The sequence below is a fragment of the Typopeltis vanoorti genome, chromosome 20 (genome assembly GCF_054136105.1).
Source record: "Typopeltis vanoorti isolate ZY-2024b chromosome 20, IOZ_Tvanoo_1.0, whole genome shotgun sequence".
Lineage (NCBI taxonomy): Eukaryota > Metazoa > Arthropoda > Arachnida > Uropygi > Thelyphonidae > Typopeltis > Typopeltis vanoorti.
In genome coordinates, this window is record NC_143568.1 from 95,979,602 (window position 1) to 96,000,185 (window position 20,584).

At 33.3% G+C, this 20,584-nt stretch overlaps 1 protein-coding gene across 1 annotated transcript in view; it reads right to left on the reverse strand.

Annotated features, from left to right (window-relative positions):
• Window positions 1–314: 314 nt before the first annotated feature.
• The window catches only part of LOC150095686 (glyoxalase domain-containing protein 4), a 124,045-nt gene continuing 103,775 nt past the window's right edge, over window positions 315–20,584 (reverse strand). The window contains exons 9-11 of the mRNA XM_090409981.1: window positions 13,668–13,781; window positions 3,401–3,487; window positions 315–570 (exon numbers count right to left, since the gene is read on the reverse strand). Of these exons, the coding sequence (XP_090266107.1) occupies window positions 505–570; window positions 3,401–3,487; window positions 13,668–13,781 (267 nt within the window). The 3' untranslated portion in view covers window positions 315–504. The remainder of the gene's footprint in view (window positions 571–3,400; window positions 3,488–13,667; window positions 13,782–20,584) is intronic.

The window sequence follows — 20,584 nt, forward strand, 5'->3', positions numbered from 1 at the left end:
GATTATCAAGATAGTAGGAGAGAGAGAGAAAACAGGGAGGGGTGGGGTATTTTTTTTAAAAGTATTTGCAATTTTTAACATAATTTATTTCAATTTTCATCACTAATACTGTATTTATTTCAAAATTTTAATTGTATTACAATATTGTTTTGTCCAGATTTCAGTAGTCGGGAGATTACATCCTCCTATCACACTTGTATAACCTATTAATCAACCATGAATACAAACTAATATGCTTATATACTTAGCTGATAACACAAAATGGCAGATTAGCATGCAGTTACTGAATTAGTAACAAATGAATACTACATTAATTCATTTTTACACTTTATTAAAAATACTTTGCTTGAGGAAAATAATTGAAAGTCAAAAAACAAATAATTACAATGTCTCATATATATATATATTTTTTTTTTTTTTTTTAGTTTTCATTTTGTATAAGAAGCTACAGCAAATTCGTTTTAGGATATAATAGTATTCTGAACCCTTTCTTTTATTAGGGAATTATGCTTCTCCTTTGGTCAATCCTTTTTTGGCAAACCATTCATCACTTTTGTCGGATTTTATAGCCTAAAAAAAAATAATGTCACAAAATTCATTACTGGTCACCTAACACTTTTCCACCATACCTATGTGAAATGAAATACAGTATAATCAGTAATCATATTAGATGATACAAGGTGAAAAGTTGAGAAGTATGAATTTTTAAGGTGAGTAACAGTGCATTAATTTCTCTTGGATTAAAAATTAAGGATTAATGATCTATGCATATACTACCTACTTGAATAAACAGAACACTTTTGATCAAATTCAGTATGGAATCTACATAAAGCCATTCCAATTTTTGTTTTAAGCAGGTAAATTGGTTAAAAGGATTCAAAATAATAAAAGCAGTGACTGACACTGAAATAGTTATGATAATATTACATGGAAGTGCTCTTTAAATCAGTCAGAAGATACTTCCTGCAACGCAGTAACAAGTTATATTAGACGATTTTCTCCTTTTTTTAAATGGAGAACCCATTCACAAGAGGTTGTTCAACCTATAGTACTGGGGATGGGCAAGACTTCATTAAAAAAATAGATCTTTTTATACAGGCAACTGCTAATATGTAGTAACATAAAACTGGTAACACAAGAAAAATAAAGAAAAAAATGATAATTAATGATTTTAAAAAAGTATAAATTAAAAAGTTTTTGCTAATTTTGGTAGGGAAATTTAAAATGGAAAGCTATCCACTATAATAGCAAGTGAATAATAAGAAAGAAAACTGCCCCCCTATTTGTTGTTACAAAGTGCATTTTGATTCACCATCTGAAATTGCAGTTGTATATGTCTCAGCTTATGAACAGTGTACTCATTTTGCTATGAGTGTGGTGAAGGGATATTAAAATATGTGAAACAAATATTCACTCTGCTGATCAAGAAAGCATACGAGTTGTATTTCATATGCAAAGTGGAAAATCAGGATGGAACTTGGCTTATACAAAAACTATGAAAATAGGCAGCAGAGGAACACAGAGAAAAACCTGAACTGCATTCTCAATGAGAAACTTAAAGAACAAGCAGCAAAACATTTAATCTATTTAGGCATAATATTAGTGAAGGTTTCATATTACATATGGAAATAGCTACAGTCAACTCTTATCATAGAGAACTCGCAGAGAACACAGGATTAGTTTATGGTAGATAGTTTGCTGCAGTGAATTTTCTTTAGAATAACATACTAAAGGAGGGGGGGGTTTCAGCTGGCAATCTGCAGAGAATTGTTAGAGTGAATGAGTTTGTTATAACAATGTCTGTATTGAGAGTTAACTGTGAAAAACTGATATACTGGACAGACAACAAAATAAATTTATATGGTGGAATCAGAGATAATTTAGCCTAAACATTAAGCAATATGCAAGATAGTGTTTATTTAGCAATTTAACTTATAAATCTGAAAGCTGGGTTAAAAATAAAACTGTTGATTAAAGAACAAGATCCCATAAATATGACAGTACTGAGGAAAATCAGTGGAGATGATATAATTAAATTAAAAATTAAGATACTAAAAAGCAACCTTGGCATCACTAAAATTCAATAACGTGCAAGCAGAGTTAATCTTTAGGGTGGTATGGTCACTTAAAGTGGAAGGGGAACGGTCAGCAAAGCAAGTGTTTAATGACAGGATGACAAGAACTAACATCCACAGGAAGATCTAAATCCAAAACAAATGTGTACAGTCATTAGTGCCTTAGAAGAAAGTAAGATCAGCCAATACTAGAGACCTGACAAATAATAGATTAATTTGAAAGCAAACTGTTGATACAAAATTTATAATAACTTAATTACGCAGTGCAACCAGAGTATCCTGTATAACCTATGAAGGTACATATTAGGAAATGATGATCCTAAGTTCAGGTAAGTAGTTATGATGGTTAATTTTTTTAACGGTTATTTGAATATTAATAAAATTAACATCTATTTGCAATAATTATATATGCATGGAGTGCAAAATGGTAGGTGCAACCATCATTCCCATTATGCCTATCATACTTTTTAACTCATTTGCTTTACCTTTCAAGGCAAGTTTCATTCATTCACTACTTTTCAAGCAAAAAATCTAGCACTCATGCCCTTAACATTTCCACAACTTCAATATAATGTGCATCTGCTTCTCTGTTGTCCTGTCATATATTGAAAAATATTCTTCTGCATCTACTCTATAATATAACCTTCTGCAACTTCCTTAAAATCTTTTTTTAGTGACTTATGTATATTATTATAGCCACATACCAGCACAACTCCTCCATCCTGAAGAAGCCCATATGACCAAATCTGTGCAAAGCATCTAGATTTGGCCACATCACAGACTGTGATAGAGAGGGATAATGTAATTATCCCTACTTGTCAGTGTTTTATAACATCCAATAGATCATTCTCTGAATCACAACTCTGTCCACTACAACTCCAAATCTCTAGCCTCAAATTCTTGCAGCCCAATTATATCCCAAAACGTGATATAGAGTTTGTAGTACATTATTATGCATTTTGGCAAAGGATAATAGTTATCAAATAAATATAAATGAACCATTTTTTTTAACAAAATAATTTATATTAAAAAATAAATGTAATTATAAATTTTTAGAATTTGAATATATTTTATTCAAATTCATTGCTCTGTCATTATTCTTCTTCATTCATTCCATATACTGCTTTAACAATTTTCTTGCCAAATTTTTTGCTAAAAAAATGCTTGCAGCTATTTACATCAGTACTAGCATGTGTAACCTTTCTTGTAGAGAACTGCTATATAATAAACTGAAAACATTCCAAATATGTATGTTTAGGTATACAGCAAATGATACAATACAACTGCGAAGGTATACTGCAGTTTTAGATGTGAGGCTGACTTACTTCTTCAAGCAAATGGTCCCCTTTGGCATCAATCTGTGACAATTCTCGGAACGCTTCATCTCCAACAAAACAGATTTCATGCCCATCCTAACAAAAAAAGATATTTCAAAATTTATAAGCTATTTCACTGAAAAAAAAACCTTATGCTTAAACTCATGAAATATCTTATAAAATCTTCCCTATTTAACTAAAAAAAAGTAACTTGCTATAAGTTAATTTACAAAACTACTTTGTAATTATGATTTTCCCCTTCCTTAAACTTTAAGTAACTTTTATATTTATATTTTTCAAAAAAGCCAACATGGTTTCAATGTTTTCAACATTTGAGATATACCTAAAGTGAATTTGAATGAGAGTATGAAAATATAATCATTTATCTAATCATTGTTTGACTGTACCATCATGACGATTATAACATGGTTAATAAATAATATACAGTTATAATTTTTACTCACTAACTCTTAGTTCATTGGGCTTATTTCCTACATTATTAGTTCGTAGATGTTAAGTTATCTTTCTTTATAATAGCAATATTCTTGAAATAATCAATAAATATAGATCATTCACCAAAGATGTCAACTGCATTTCTCTTCCTTTTGCTCAAGGTTAAATCTTAGCTTTCCTAATGATTTTGAATACATTATCTTATGCTAGTCTTTATCAGGTGCCAAGTTCTAATGCTCTATCATCCACACAGGAGAACATAAAAATTATATCCATTACCAGGTGTCTGGATATTCCAGTGGTGGCTATTTGATAATCATCGTGTGTGATTTGTTAAAGAAATATCAAAATCATCTATAAAGTTTATGGATAGGTCTTATAAAGAGAGAGCTATGAGGCTATCTCTTTGCTAAGAAAGCCTCATAGCTTTTATACATAAACCAAATCTGACAGAAATGGTCTTTTTTTTTTTTTTTTAAATAATTTTAGAAGCCATTCATTTTAACATCACACTTTTTTAAATACATAATTCAATCTGGACATTTGATTTCTCCTTTTTAATAAACACAAGTCTCACTTTTAATCTATGTATTCAAATAATTTGTTTCTTATTACTTTCTGCAGTAACAATTCTTCAAAGCAGAAAAAAGAAGATGAAACAGGAAATTAAAATATTTCAGCAATCAAACATCCATGAATCCAAGACAAAATTAATATACTACAACATATGCACATGATGTAGTAGACACATATATCTGGTTAGAAGGCTGTTATAATGTTTACATACCGTACAGTTTGAAACTGTTTAGAGTTGAACTCAGGACTATCAATATTTTCATTGTTTCCACAAAGGCTATCATGATGTGTTCAACAAATTTATGGTATTCAAAGAACTCTAAGAGTTCTGTTTCTTGCTTATGTACTATGCTGTACTCTAGATGCACAAATTTTGCCACTACAACTGGTCCAGGTGAAACTGAAACAATTCAACAAATTTTAAACAAGATCCCAAATATCATATTTCAATAATTTCCATATAATCAAATATAGTCAATGCAGAGTTATAATCAGCTTGAATTGTTTTTACAAAATTAAAATGAAAACTGAATCATGTAGACATTTCAGTGCGAATCCTACATAACAAATTTTATTAAATTTCATCTGGTCAGAGCAACGCTATATATTGTTGAAATATTTTGACTTGCAACTTTCTGTATCTTCAGGACTTCCAGCAAGCATCATGATGTAGTGTATGCTGAGCATGAAAAATCCTCTACAACCTAAAAACTTGCAAAAGCATCTGTGCTACAGTCAGATTTGAGCCTGTTGGAATCAAACAGACACTGCTTGACTGACTCCATTAGGTAAAATGTGAGTCAGCAATAATTAAAAAACAAGATGGGAGACAGCTCTAACTACCCTAATTATAAAGCACTTTATTTCATGTAGAAACAGGGTCCTGTGATGTTAATAGAAACACACTGAAATGTTGAATGAAAAGTAAATATGATTGAACACAATTTGCACTTTTTGCTCAGATTACAGGCAACATTTCATTCAGAAATGGTCCATTCACATTTCACCTCCATTTAACAAGATGCAGAAGGTGAAATAATTAATAGAAAATATCCATATGCATGACAGTTTGGATTATGTCCTAATATCTCTGGTGAGTTGGTAAAAAATTTCTTCATCTTACATTCTGTTCAGTACATTAATAAGATGGAATAAATATTACCACATTCTGGATGTTGTTCATTTTGTGCTGATAGCAATAACTGTAGTCAAATGTATTTCCATTTTCAAGAACTGATGCGTTTACCTGCTATGCAAAATCTGTTTGTGGTTTCTGGTCAGTGGAAGATTTGCCACTCTAGCTTTCCAAATCTGATCCAAACTGAGAATTTGTGCAATGTCTTAGAACATGACATGGCACAAAAATTCAAGCTAATAGAGAGCCAATGAGATAAAAAAGAAGGGCTTTAATTTTCTGGTACTGTATTGGGAAGGTGTATGTAATTTTATTCAGCTTAATATAAGAAACTGCAACCTTCTAAATCTTAACTATTAAACAGGGGAAGAACTTGTTCTATTAAAAATAAGTATGCAAGAGTAAAAATCCATATTGCAGAGCCAAGTAAACTGACAGCAACGAAAGTAAGCATCTAAAATTTAAAAGTGTGCCCCATTGTAGCATGTAAATTTTAAGGTCTTACTTCTATCATGTGCATTGCTGTAGCGATATACAAGTTGGTGAGAGGTTGTTATATAATTAATACTGAAGAAGTTTTTCATAAAATTGGAAAATGGGGGATAACAAGAGGTCATCCCTAGACACTATATAAGCAGGGTTTGAGCAGCAGTTTTTTTTTGCATGGAGTTGTGAATAATTGGAATGCATTGCCTAAGAGAGTGGTGTCTGCAGAGAATTTGAATGTATTTAAGGTACAGTATGATGAGTTGTATGACAATGAGACTGCCTACAGAATCTTTGACTCCTTGGGGGTCTTGGGATGATGATGATGATGATGATAATAATAATAATAATAAAAATGTAAATAACTGATGTAACTGATGATGCCAGTGTGGTTGGCTGAATGGTTAGCGTATCCGCTCTCCAGCCAAAAGACTGTGGGTTTGAATCCTGCCGTGGGCATAGATGTTTGTGATTGTCTCTGGAAGTACTAGTAGTGGTGGTCAGCAGCAGTGGCATTGGTATAGTTGCAGTCAGATGGTGGATTGGGTGGTAGAGACAGTGTTGTAGAGCAGGCACCCTCCCTTGATGAGCTTCCTGGAGGTGTCAAATAATAAAAATTTTAAAAAAATAATAAAATTACTAAAGGAAGAGCAATAAGGCTTCATTTTGGAGATATAAAATTACATAGGCAAAGTGGATACTAGATCCAACATTATTTCAAGCCAAAATAATTTTTCTAGAAACTATGAAAAAATTTCTTAAGTTGACTTGAGAGCTTACGAGAATACAATCCTTGGCATCCCCAAATTGCCTTAGCTTGCACTACTTAAAAGACATGAGCGCTGCCCACTGGCCAGACAGCTGTTTCGAACTGGTTGGTTCTCTTCAGAGACCAGGCAGAAACCTTAAGAGAACCAAAACCCATGTTCTGTACTAAGGAAATTGAAATATCACAGACACAGAAATGTATTTTTTGTTAGTGAACTCTTGGTTGGTGCATAAAAGTAATTACTAAAAGGAAGAGTCATAAGGGTTCATTTCAGTGATGAATTCAGGCCAGTGAAAACTTTATCAAATACATTAATAAAAGGTAAATATATGGACGCTTGGGCAGTGCTTATGTCTTTTAAGTAGTGCAAGCTAAGGCAACTTGGAGATGCTGAGGATTGTACTCTCATAAGCTATCAGGTCAACTTATGAAACTTTCATAGGTTTTACAAACATTCGGCTTTGAAATAATGTTGGATCTAATATCCACTTTGCCTATGTAACTAAAGCTGTTATATATTTTCAAATTTTCCAATTCTTAATATGCATCCTGAGATTTAAAACACATAATAAGCTTAATATTAAAATAATTCAACAATTATGTCATTTAATATTCAAGATGGAGTTGCTTAAGGGTCAAAGCTAGATATAGTCAACTCTCAATACAGCAAACACATAAGGATCTTTGTTCTTCCATGACTGTTAACTGATGGAAGAACAAAGAACATGCTAGAGACATGATACTCATAAGCAAGAAATGGGCTGTAAAATCTCTCAAGAGAAATTAAACTTCGCAAATTTTTTGCTATAGATTTTCCAGTTTTTTATTTGAAATTATGAACGAAAAATGTACTAAATAAGATGTTATAAAATTTGATGAAAGAATGCACATACATTTGACCTGTTAGTAAAACTTAGTAGGGATTAAGCCAGATTAGTAGCAGTGATAAGCACCATCTAAAGATCATATGGTCGAACGGCCAGCAATGACGTCATTTCGCTACTGGCTAATCCCAGTAAGTTCATCATTGAGAACAAAGGGCTGAAAATCTACATAAAAGGCGAATGATGCACTTGGCTTGAGACTTTTTAGGCTTCCAAATTCCTTGGGATTCCTTCCCTTCATCCAGGAGGCTTGTTCTTCCCGCCACCTCATGTTTCTCTGTTGCCAGTCCTCTCTCTCTCTAGGCTCCCAGTAGTTATGGCAGAACACCAGCAAGTTCAATGGAGGAAAATTCTATGAGAAACTGCCAATGCAGTCTGAGCAGCACAAAGACTGACCAGGCAGAAGACGCTCGAGTCTCAATGTAGTTAGCTGTGAGCTAATTGGACTTTCCACTCATGGTAGTTGCAAGTAAGCAATAATTCAATTGTATTTTACTAAGAGAATATACCTTGGAATCATGTGTGATTGCGAGATATTATTTGTAAACAGGCAGTAACTAGGTTATAAGTTGAGGGAAGATTATGTGTTGTTAAGTATGTTTAGTTTAAGAGAGTGTATGTGATAAACATTGGGAATAGTGCTAAATAAGTATTGTATGCGGCTGGAAGAAAATTTTGTTACAATCCTTACAGGAAGAATAATGTTAACTTATAAGCTTATATGTGATAGGAAGAATTATGTTAGCTTATAAGCGTATATGTGCATAGTTGTGTCATAGGAGACATCTTTATGTTAATGTATAAAATGAGTTTCTTTTGATAGTGCGTTTTTCATAGTACGTTCTGTTGCTAGAATTGCATTTTTCAGTGTTCTAAAACTTTTGAGTGAAATAATCTATCAGTAATTATTATGTACTATGTACCTATTGCTCTAGATCAAAATAAATGTTTTGTTTTGTAATTACCTGATTTTATTCCTTAGCCAATGCACTATCTCGAGGAAAAAAAATTTAGTGAACCTACTGCCCACAGGTTCACTAAATTTCACAATAAGGTATGACTAACCACGACTTGCATGTAAAGAATTTGGGTAAACGTTTTGATTAATTCCTGTTTTCTTCTCACCCTAACTTTCAGGCAATAGAAAGTCAATTAGACGGTGCAGTCGATAATAAAATATAAATTTTCTAATTGATATTGTACGAATGTTTACGAACTGCTTATATTAGATAGGCTTACTACATGAGGTCTATCTAACGGCAGAGAAGAGGGGACAGAAATTGGTCACTGTAAGATTAACATTGTGAGGTATAGGTTAAGCAGACTTAAGCCCAACTATAGTAAAGTTGCCAGGAGTAACGAAGTAAAGTAAGTATAAGGCATATACAAGACTGTTGAGATAGACTATAGATAGAGATAAAGAGCAGCCGACATTATTTTACAATAGCGCAGTCGACATCATAATTTAAATAATTAACATTATTTTACAGGACCACATTAGTTCAGCAGTGTCAAACATCTCAGGGAACAGACTTGGAATCAGATCACAGCTTATTGATTGCCAATATCAAGATGAAACTCAAGTGAGCGCACAATTTCAGAGTCAGAGAGATGATGACAATGAGTGAGGAAATTACAGAGGAAAGGTGTATAGGAAAGTGCTCTAGGAAGCAATGAAATTCATTATGGAAAAGGAAACGGAGGATAGAGACAACAAAGTAGTGTCTGCAATCAAGTGAGTGGTGGAAAAAGCAGTCCCAGTGACAGAGAAACAAAAGAAGAGGTTTGATCTCACAGAAGACATTAAAGATAATTCAAGAAAAAAGATCATTAAATATTAGGAGAGAGAGAGATCTGTGGAAATGGAAGCAAAGTATATAGCACAATGCAATGAAGTGAAGAAAGTGGTTAAAAGAGACAAATCCAAATGGCTAGAGGAATAGTGTGAGAATAACAATAAATACTATGACGAATACCAGACTGAAGAGAAGTATATACGATGATCAGAAACATCAACAAGAAATGGAGCAAAAAACAGAGAACCATAAAATATGAAAACAGTGAAGTCTTGAACAAAGAAGAAATAGGAGGGCAATGGACAAGATACTGCTCACAGTTATATGACACGCAGGAAAATACTGAGGTCCGAAAGATGTTAATTGATGAACTGAGGAAAATATTATGGCCAAGCATAGAGGGAGAAACAGATATACAGAGGGATGAGGTTTTAAAGCCAGTAAAACTTCTGAAAAACCATAACCAGCCTTGGAAATGATGAGTTCACTAGAGAGATACTGAAATGTGGTGGAGAGGTGATCATAGACAACTATACCAGTTGTGCAATGCATCATGAGAGGATCGCTTTCTCTCCCATTTTATGAAAAACCTCTTCAACATTAATCCTATAGCAACCCCTTACTAACTTGTATGTCTCTATCATATCGCCCCTCTCCCTCCTATCCACTAAACTCTGCAAATTGCATCATCTCAACCATTGTTGATATTCAACATTGCAGAGATCAGAAACTATTCTGGTCAATTGCCTCTAGACCCTTTCCAACATCTCTCCATTCTTTTGAAAACCAGGTGACCAAATCTGTGTGCAGTATTCCATGTGGCCTCATCAGAGCCTTATACAATGGAACCAGAATCTCCTTACTTCTACAAGTCAGGGTCCTCTGTGTCATTCCCAGAATTTGTTGTATTGTCCTCACAATTTTGGCAATTTATCCTCTAAATTTCAGATCCTTATCTGCCATCACCCCAAGATCTCTTATTTACTCCATCTCCAACAATATATTCCCACCTAGAGTAAATTCTACATCCCATCATTGCTTTCCAAATTTTAAAAGCTTACATTTTGCAACATTGAAATGGCATCCCCATTCCCTCAGTCTATTCAAGTCCTCTTGTAAGGCCATAACATCTGCTTCATAGTGGATAAATCAGAATATGAGCCATTAACAGCAGATAAAATATGGGAAGGTGAGAAAGCATGGTTAGATTTTTGTTTTAAATAGTTTCTTAAATTATATAATTTCTTTATATTCATTCTAAAAACATAATCTAAATATGTTTTGACTGTGTTTTCAGTTGCCACCCATCATGAGAAAAAGATAATTGAGAAACAAATAAAATGTTTTCTCAGTTACCTATTCATTGCTTAAGGTCATTTATCACTGATAAAAAGCGAGTTTTTCTTCATATCTTATAGACTGGCAAGCATACTGTGGGAAGTTTTCAGTAATGAGACCACATTATTTTGTAAAAAAGAGTTTTAAAAAAAAATAAACAATTAAAACCTGACAAGTTTCATAAGTCGTAACACTTACATCATCAGGAGTACTGGTACATAAAAGCTTTACACAACAAAAGCCTATTAACAATTAATTGCACATATTAGATATTTTAGATAACTTCACAACTGTAACAAAATAGAAACAATAAATTCAATGCTGTATACATGTTGGAAAATTGCTAGTTGTTGCCATCACGTTCTATGGTATCGTGTGTTATATCCTAGGTTCATGGCAGTTAAATTTTTGATGAGAGCAGACTATACTTGATGTAAAATTAAGCCTTGATTTTTATTGCATTGTGCACGGATCCTAAGCATTTGCGAGGCCTTTTTAAATTTTATTATAAAACAGTTACGATCAATATATGACATTTTTGTTTGTTGCCAAAGTACTTGTGGGCCAGTAGTGGTTGTGTGAAATGCCAGGCCTGATTTATGCTTTCTTCTTTTTCAACATCTTTCATGTGTTCAGACATGAAGATCTATTCCAACCTTCCTGTCTGGCCTATATAACAAATGCCACAAGAGAATAGTGAATCTCATAGATGCCTGGTTTTTTCATGGGGTGATATGGAGGTTTTGATGGATGTAGGAATCTTGATATTTTTTGTAAAGGAAAAAAGCCACTTGTACACTTTTAGTACCACCCCTGATGATGTAAGTCTTACGAAACCTTGTCGAGTTTTAATTGTTTATTTTTTTTTTATTAAACTCTTTAATTACATAATAATGTGGTTTCAATACCGAAAACTTCCCATCGAAACTTATGTTTGATAAGCACACTATTATATAAATAGTTAACATATTTGTTTCAAAACAGAGTAACAGAGTTACAGTTACAAAAGGATAAAAATCAGTCACAGCAATAACAAAAGTTTACAAATAGACCAGTCCCAGAATAAACATGCAACTATGATTTGTTAGGCAACTACAGCTTTACTCAGGCTGACATGTGACCTGACTAGTGAGATATTTATCTGATTGGTCAGCTAACACAAAATTTTCAAACCCTGTTCATGGGCTATATTCACAACTTTTTTTGGTATTTTGTCATAATTAACAAGTTTGTCATAATGGTTTGCTGTGGTAAGAGTGAAAGTCTTCATAGCTCAGTCGATGAAGCAGTCCTTTGGTCGGTAAGACCTGGGTTCGCTTCCTGTCCATGACACAAAGAACCTTTATCTGGTTCAATTAAAGGTGAGTTAACTGGTCTCATATGGAGGTAGAGGGTTTTTAATCTGGGAAACTCGGGTTTTTCATCCCTTACAACAGGCAAACTGGCCAGAAGAACACACACCGACAGACAAAAAAAAATACATTATAACCAATAGCTTCACGTTGATTTCATAAGATGGTGCTGTATTCTCCGTATAGGACTCAGAGCTGCTGTTTCATCATATACTAATAAGAGTTGACTGTATTGTCATTCTAAAGAACTTTGCATCCACATTTAATACAGCTTATTTTTACTACACCCATTATAAGACTCAGTCACTAACTAGTCCTGACCAAAGTCCCATAGAGACTAAAAAAAAATTCATCATAGCAAACTAGTGACTAAAAAAAGTGAGAGAGATAGTGAGAATTGACATAGTGAGAATGAACTGTAATGTTACAGACAGAATACATGTATTGAATGTAAGCTGGTTGGGTGGTTAATTAACACCAGTGAAACACAACAAAACTGAGTGTTTTGTTGTGCTTCACTTAACTAAATTATGCAAAATATAATTTAGTTAATTAATCAGCAGCAGATAAGGAGGAGAAGTATTTTGTTATAAGTAAACCTATAACCTTTCGTGGGTAAGGTTATAGGTTTACTAATAACCTTTTATGGATGGGAACCACATAAAAAAGTCAATGACCACAGTTGATCTCTGGTTATAATGGTTCTTCTTCATTCCCGAGCAATTTTACATCACTACTGTACTTCATAATAACTACCGCAGTTTACTGGTCTTGGCTATAACAGATTTCTGCAACATTCCCTAATTAATTTTTATCTCAATTATATTATTTTTTTGGGGGCAAAAGCAGTTCATAGGGGAAAGGCAGAACATCATTGTTCTTCCAGTGGAAGAACAATAATGTTCTGCCTTTCCCCTTCCAAGCTGTTGGGTACTGTCATAGTTTCACAAAAGGTGGAGCTAGAAACTATTATGGGATTTACTGACAATGTAATATATACAAATACATAGATGATTTCAGATTCTGAAATCATCTATGTAAATTTGAGAAAACACAAATAGTTGAGGTTAATGGCATGACATCATTATTAATGCTGTATTCAGCCATACTGTAATTTATGATAATAATGACAAACTGGTGACTGTTTACATATTTTTGAATATGTAATAAAATATGATGTATCTTACATATGAAGTGCAAATTACTCTCATTTGAATATTATTTATTTTAATGTTCTTTTAAATTTGCTCATTCATTATATTCTGGATATAAGACTTTCATCCATTATATCTGAAGTATGATTGATTTCTGCAGAAAATGCAAAAATGAATTTATTACCTTCTTTCCTAAGGATAAGAAACTGTTCTTACTAATTTTTCTTTCAAATCACAAAAATTTTAAATTATAATTCATGCTAGTTGTTAGATTGTTAATAGTCACTGAATTCATGGAAAATTTAAATGAAATATCAAAATAAAGAAGCTTACTGGATCAGCAAGTATGATAACATGAACTGTAGCTTTGCCTGGTGTATCAAGACTTACTAAAGGAGTAAGGATTTTGTGACCTGAATTCTTTATTTTGTTTTCTATTTCTGCAAGCTAATCATAAATAAAAACAAAAACAAATTTAAATTGACGAATTACTATAAGAAATCATTTATTTTGAAACAATCATCTTTTAACTAGACTATGATTAATAGTATGACAAACTTATGCATTTACAATATATATCTTAAGCTTCAACAGAACTAACAAATTTTTATGCTATTTTGACTAGCAACTCATTAGTAAATCCTTCTTATTATCCACTTCCTCTTATTTAAACTTTGTTCCATAAAAATCTCACATCTAAGTCAGTCAAAAATTATGAAAGTTTACTAAAAAATGACATTTATAGCATGGAAATATGCAACGTTTCTTAATACTTTCAAGTGTTGATTTGTTAATGCTGCCAATTTTTGATTCTAATAGATATTAACTATGTAACTGGGTTCATGAAACATTCATTCAGTGTTTTGTTATATAAGACAAACAGTCTTATCGAGTTATTTGTTTTGTTTTCTTTATATATTCTCAATATTAGTTATACAGTGAAATCCCACTGTAGCAAAACACCATAACAAACAAATGAGAAGTCACTGCCCGAGTTTATAGTGCCAATGCCATTGTAAAAAAAAAATTCACTGTAGCAAACACATTCCAACATAAACTATTCTTTTAGTTCTATGGATTTTCTATAGTAAGAGTTGACTGTAATCTTAAGTATTAATATATTAAAATATAATTATTGATAATATAGCATGACTAGCAGAATTACTACCAATAAGAATATCATATATTAACAGAAATTTAATGAGATTTTCACTTACAGATGCAAAAACTTACACACTTCTACTCTCCAGCCAAAAGGCTGCAGGTTTGAATCCTCCCATGGGCATGGATGTTTGTGATTGTCTGTGAAAATATTAGTGGTGGTGGACAGTAGATGGCGTTGGGATAATGTGGTTCAATGTAGTTAGAGGATGAGTGTTGAAGACGGAGAGCTGTAGAGCAAGTGACCTCCCTCGATGAGTCTGGGACTCCCTGGAGGTGTCAAGTAATAATAATAATAATAATAATAATAATAATAGATATTGTAGGATATCTATTAGGATATCCTAATAGATATCCTACAGTATTATATCAACTCTGTAGGATATTGATACAGAGTTGATATAACTCATAGTTGTATTATCCTCCAGAGACCATTATTATTCACTTTACCAAATATTTTCTTGAAGATTTTCCTTACAATAGCTGAAATCAAATTCTCTATCATTACAGTAAATAAAATATTCAGGTTTCACATCTATAGGATACAAGTGGACAAATTATCGATTCATACATTTGTACCTTAGTCTTCCAACAGATATTCTTTTTAGGTGAATACACGTGTGTGAGAGAGAGAGAGAATAAAATGCCTAATTATCCATACCTCTTTATCTGATTCTACATTTCTACCATCTCATTTGGTTGCCTTGTGTTTACTCCTAAACATGTGAACTGTTCCAATTTTTCTATTTCAAAGTTCTCAATTTTCACACTTGTATCAGTTAAATGATTGTGCATAATATTATTAATCATTATTTTAGTTTTCTGTTGATTATTTTCAGCCCTATCTCATATGTTGATTTTTCTAATTCCACATGCTTCTACTTCAGTATGGTTCTTGACATGAGGTTGATGCCACCTTCGTGTGCTACTGATTTTATCACTGATTTGTTTAGAGTGTCTTTAGTATCTACTAGCAACTATCAAATAATGTATTCTTGAGCTAAGTTAAAAAGTACTACAGTTAGATTATCCATTTGTTTTAATTCTTGAATTATCAGAAAGGAATCTGTTGAACCATTTAGTATTTTAACCTGTGATTAAATTATTTTAATTTATTTTATCAATGGAAATTAAAAGTATTTTAATTTCCATTGATAATTTTGTTAAGTCTTACTAACTAATTTGGTATTTCAAAGTTTATCAAAATCTTATAATTTTTTAATAATTAATGCTGTCATATGCTTGCTGGAAATCAACAGAAATCTGATAAATATCTATATCAAATTCTTGTCTGTAATGTTAGCTTAGTTGCTGTGCACTTCACAACCATATGCCTGGAGAAAGAGTGTCCTAGGTTCGATTCCTGTCGGAGACGTGAGGAGCTGAAGGATCTTCCACAGCCATAGCCAAGTTAGCTGGTCTTGGGCGTGGACAGTAGGGTTTTCCCCCCAGTTTATCCTGGGGTTTTTCATTCCACAAACAGGCAAACCAGACCCATGAACACACAGGATACAGCCATAGGATATAGTATGGCAAGGAAGGCAATGGGAAACCACCTTGCTCATAGTCACTTCCCTAGTATGGAAGCATAGCTGCCCCTAAAATTTCTCAAATAATTGTTTAACTATATGTATCTGATCAACTGTATATCTGCCTTTTCTGAAACCTGCTTGATAGACACCAATTATCTTGGGTTTAATCTGTTCTTCAAAATATTTTTGTAATTTCCACAAACTTTTTGTCATTCTTTTCATGCATTGGGCAGATCAGGCTCTTTCTCCATTCTTCTGGCATTTACTCTTTGTTCCATGTGGTTAAAATAAATATGTATATTTTGTCTTCTACTTTCTTTCCTCCTTTCAGCAACTCTGCAGGAATTTTAGCTATTTCTGGAGTTTTGTTGTTTTTGAATGACTATGTTCTTGCCTTGATGGCAGTTCTACAGATTCATCTTCTACAGTAGTAGCTGGTATATCATTTTAAGTTTATTATTATTACTATGTGATACCTCCAGAGAGTCGAAAGACTCACTGAGGGAGAGCACCCACTCTACAACTCTGTCTTCACCACTCAATCCACCAACTACAACTACACACGTTGAAAGTTTATTTTTCACTTGGTTAGACTATAATAAATTTGGTTTAATCCTTTATCCAAGTGTGAGCAAACAAAGTTTGCACCTGAAAGTATCTTCAGGACTGCAGTAAGGTGGTACAACACCGGGCAACTCGTTGCAAAGGATTAAATAAAGGATTAAGGAAGATAAAGGATTAAACTAAATTTATTATAGTCTAACCAAATGAAAAATAAACTTTCAACATCTTTCTCTAAATCCAGAATAATTTAATAAAAAGGTGGCACACCATTTGGCAACTCCTATAGGTAGAGATGACCTTGCTAATGCTTCTGCTTGGTATCTCCACTTGGGCCTGGCTCCCACTGAAGAGACCTCAATAAAGGTCGAAACTAGTCTGGGTAGTGGCCCTTCCCTTAATGCATAACATTATACATATCTACAAGGAGATGTGTTTTGCATTACATTATGGGAGATACTGAGATAGGGGTGATGTTAGCTTGCTCCACCTTTGCAACAAGTTGCCCGGTGTTGTACCATCTTACCCCAGTCCTGAAGATACTTTCAGGTGCAAACTTTGTTTGCTCACACTTGGATAAAGGATTAAACTAAATTTATTATAGTCTAACCAAGTGAAAAATAAACTTTCAACGTCTTTCTCTAAATCCAGAATAATTTAATAAAAAGGTGGCACACCATTTGGCAACTCCTATAGGTAGAGATGACCTTGCTAATGCTTCTGCCTGGTATCTCCAATTGGGCCTGGCTCCCACTGAAGAGACCTCAATAAAGGTCGAAACTAGTCTGGGTAGTGGCCCTTCGCTTAATGCATAACATTATACATATCCGCAAGGAGATGTGTTTTGCATTATGGGAGATACTGAGATAGGAGTGATGTTAGCTTGCTCCACCTTTGCAACGAGTTTCCCGGTGTTGTACCACCTTACCCCAGTCCTGAAGATACTTTCAGGCGCAAACTTTGTTTGCTCACACTTGGATAAAGGATTAAATTAAATTTATTATACAACTACACACATGCCATCTACTGATCACCACAACCACTATTTTTTTCACAGACAATCAAAACATCCATGCCCATAGCAGGATTTGAACCTGCAGCATTTTGGCTGGAGCACAGATATGCTAACCACTCAGCCAACCAGGTCATCAAAAGTAAAGAGTTGCAGAAGGAATGTTTGTGATCAATAATTCATGTATATATTCTCTCCATCTGTTTTTCATTTCTTATTTATTTGCTAGCATATTTCATTGTCCATCTCTGCATATATCTAGACCAGGTTTATATCCTCTTTTTAATTTGCTTAATTATATTAAAAGCTTGTTTTTAAGATCACCCTTTCTTCATTTCTTGTTCTATTATACATATGATATCATATTAAAGGGCTAGTCATTTCTTCCTTTGACAGATTTTATCTACATTTCGTCTCAGTTCTTTATATTTTTCTTCTTTAATCTTAGTTGGTCTTGAAGTAATTGTTTTTGTATTCCTTATTTCTTTTTATTATTGTTTGAGTACATCTTTCATTAAACCAATCTCTTTTTCTATCACAGAGTTTCTTCAGCAGTATTCAGAATCCATTTTTTAATATGTCCAATTTCTTTCTATATCTTGTTCTATGTTTTCAGCCTACAGTTTTTTTTCTCTAATTTTGTGTTGGAAATTGGTTTTAACTTCATTTTTTTTAAGCTTCTGCAAGTTAAATGTTAGTGCTCTTTCATGTTTTTCTTGTTTCTTCAGTGAAATTCTACACATGTACTCACTTTTAACCAGATAATGATCTGAATCACAGCAAGTTCTTCAAGCAAGTGTGTTAGATAAGGGAGAATCATATACAGTGATATTCTTGGACTTTGCCCAAGTATTTCACAGATTACCTCATGATAAGTTGGTGTACAAGCTGCAGAGGATAGGAATGTACAGAATATTGGTTAGATGAATTGGAGATTGGCTGGCTGAATGATACTAGCAAGTTGTGTATGATTGAGCAGTCTCAAGAAAGGAGAGTAACCAGTGGCATGTTCCAGGGTTCTGTTCTTGGGCCTCTGCTGTTCAGCTTGTTTGTAAATGATATATCATGTAGACTGAATGGGGATATTTGGTTGTTTGTTGATGATGCAAAGTTGAGGAGAATTATAAGTAGCACTGCTGATGTTAATTCTCTTCAGGAACACTTGAATAGACTTGACACTTGGACAAAGGAGTGGGGTTATAATTTTAATAAGTGCAAGGTGTTGAATTTTGGAGTGCAGAAATAAAAGGTTCTGTACTATATTGACAGTACTGTAATGCAGGAGATGGGATTCGAGATTTGGGAGTGATGGTTGACAATAGACAGAAGTTTAGGAAGAATATTGCAAGTATCAAAGATTGCACATCATAGTGCAGCTTCCTTATCTATACTTATTAGAGTACTTCTTATCATAGCAGCACTATGATGTGAAATCTTTGATATTTGCAATATTCTTCCTAAACTTCTGTCTATTGTTTAGACAGAAATTTGTGCCACTGTATAAAGCACTGGCCAGACCACACTTGGACTACTGTGCTCAGATTTGGTCCCCTGGTTTTCAGTGTGATGTGGAAACATTGGAGAGGGTCCAGAGACGAGTGATAAAACAATATCAGAACTATGGGATGCTGGCTATGGAGAGAGGTTGAAGAAATATGGATTGCAGAGTTTGATGGATAGGAGGAAAAGAGGTGATATGATAGAGATGTTTAAGTTAGTGAGATGATATCATCAGATTAATCCAGAGGGGATTATAAAAAAAAAAAGTAGAAAGTAAGAAGGGAAGAACCAGAGTCCATTCCTGGAAGTTATGTAAGAGTGTGGTGAAGAGGGGGTGTGAGGAGAAGATTTTTTTAACATGGAGAATTGTCAGTGAATGGAAAACATTACCAGAATGTGTTGTTAATGCAAGGAATGTTAAGGATTTTAAGATTTGGATTATTGTATTTGTATTAAGATTTAATATGTTGTCAATTGAATGAACCTCCCATGATCAGTTCTGCTGACTGCATGAAGGCAAATACACTAAACAATTACACCCCATAGAGTGTAATAATAATATATGATATTTTATCCATAATACTTGATGGCAATTTTTTTATCTATAAGCACATGATCAATGTGATTAAATGTTGTATTCTATGGGAAATCCATGCCCTTTTATGGATGTCTTTATGAGGAAAACGTAGAGGATATAATCATATTTTTATTTATAACAAAGTCTATTTGTTTCTCTCCATTATCATTAGAGTGGGTATGTAGACTATGTTTTCCAATCATTCCTTTATACCTATCTTTCTCTTGCTGTTGGCAATGAAATCTCCAATAATCATTTTTATGTCATTAGATGGTGCTGAATCATAGAGCCTTTCCATTTTACAGATAAAAATCCCTTTTCCATACAATCCTTTTCTTATGTTGATGTATGATCATTTATAATCCATGAATTAAAGAATTTTACTCTCATTCTTAATAATCTTTCATTCGTGGTTCTAAAATCTAAAACATTCTAATTAATGTCTATCTACTATAAATGCTACTCCAAAAATTTCCCTGATTCTTTTCCACTTGAAAAAATTGTGAAATTTCCCAAAATTTAGGATTTCTGTTCCAGTCCATCTAGTTTCTATGTACCATCACTAATTTTAATTCATACTGATGGATTACTCACATGAGTGTTTTAAGTGCTCCTGTCTTTTATAATGTTCTTGTATTCCATGTCCCAAAATCATAATCCAATAGTTGTTTCTTGAGTCATACCCATTGAAGCTTTTTCTTTCTAGGTTCCTTTACAAGTGGTAGTTTTCTGGGAATGGGTTGTCAGCCAGTTGCCCAATCCCCAACCTGGAGAACCATATTTTTGTATTTATATTACTTCAGAAATAGGGTGGCCCAGCTATACTCCCACCACTGGGTCTAGGCACATGCTCCTTATTTAATGTATTTGGAGCAGCTCTAACATGATATAAGTTCCATGTTAGAAG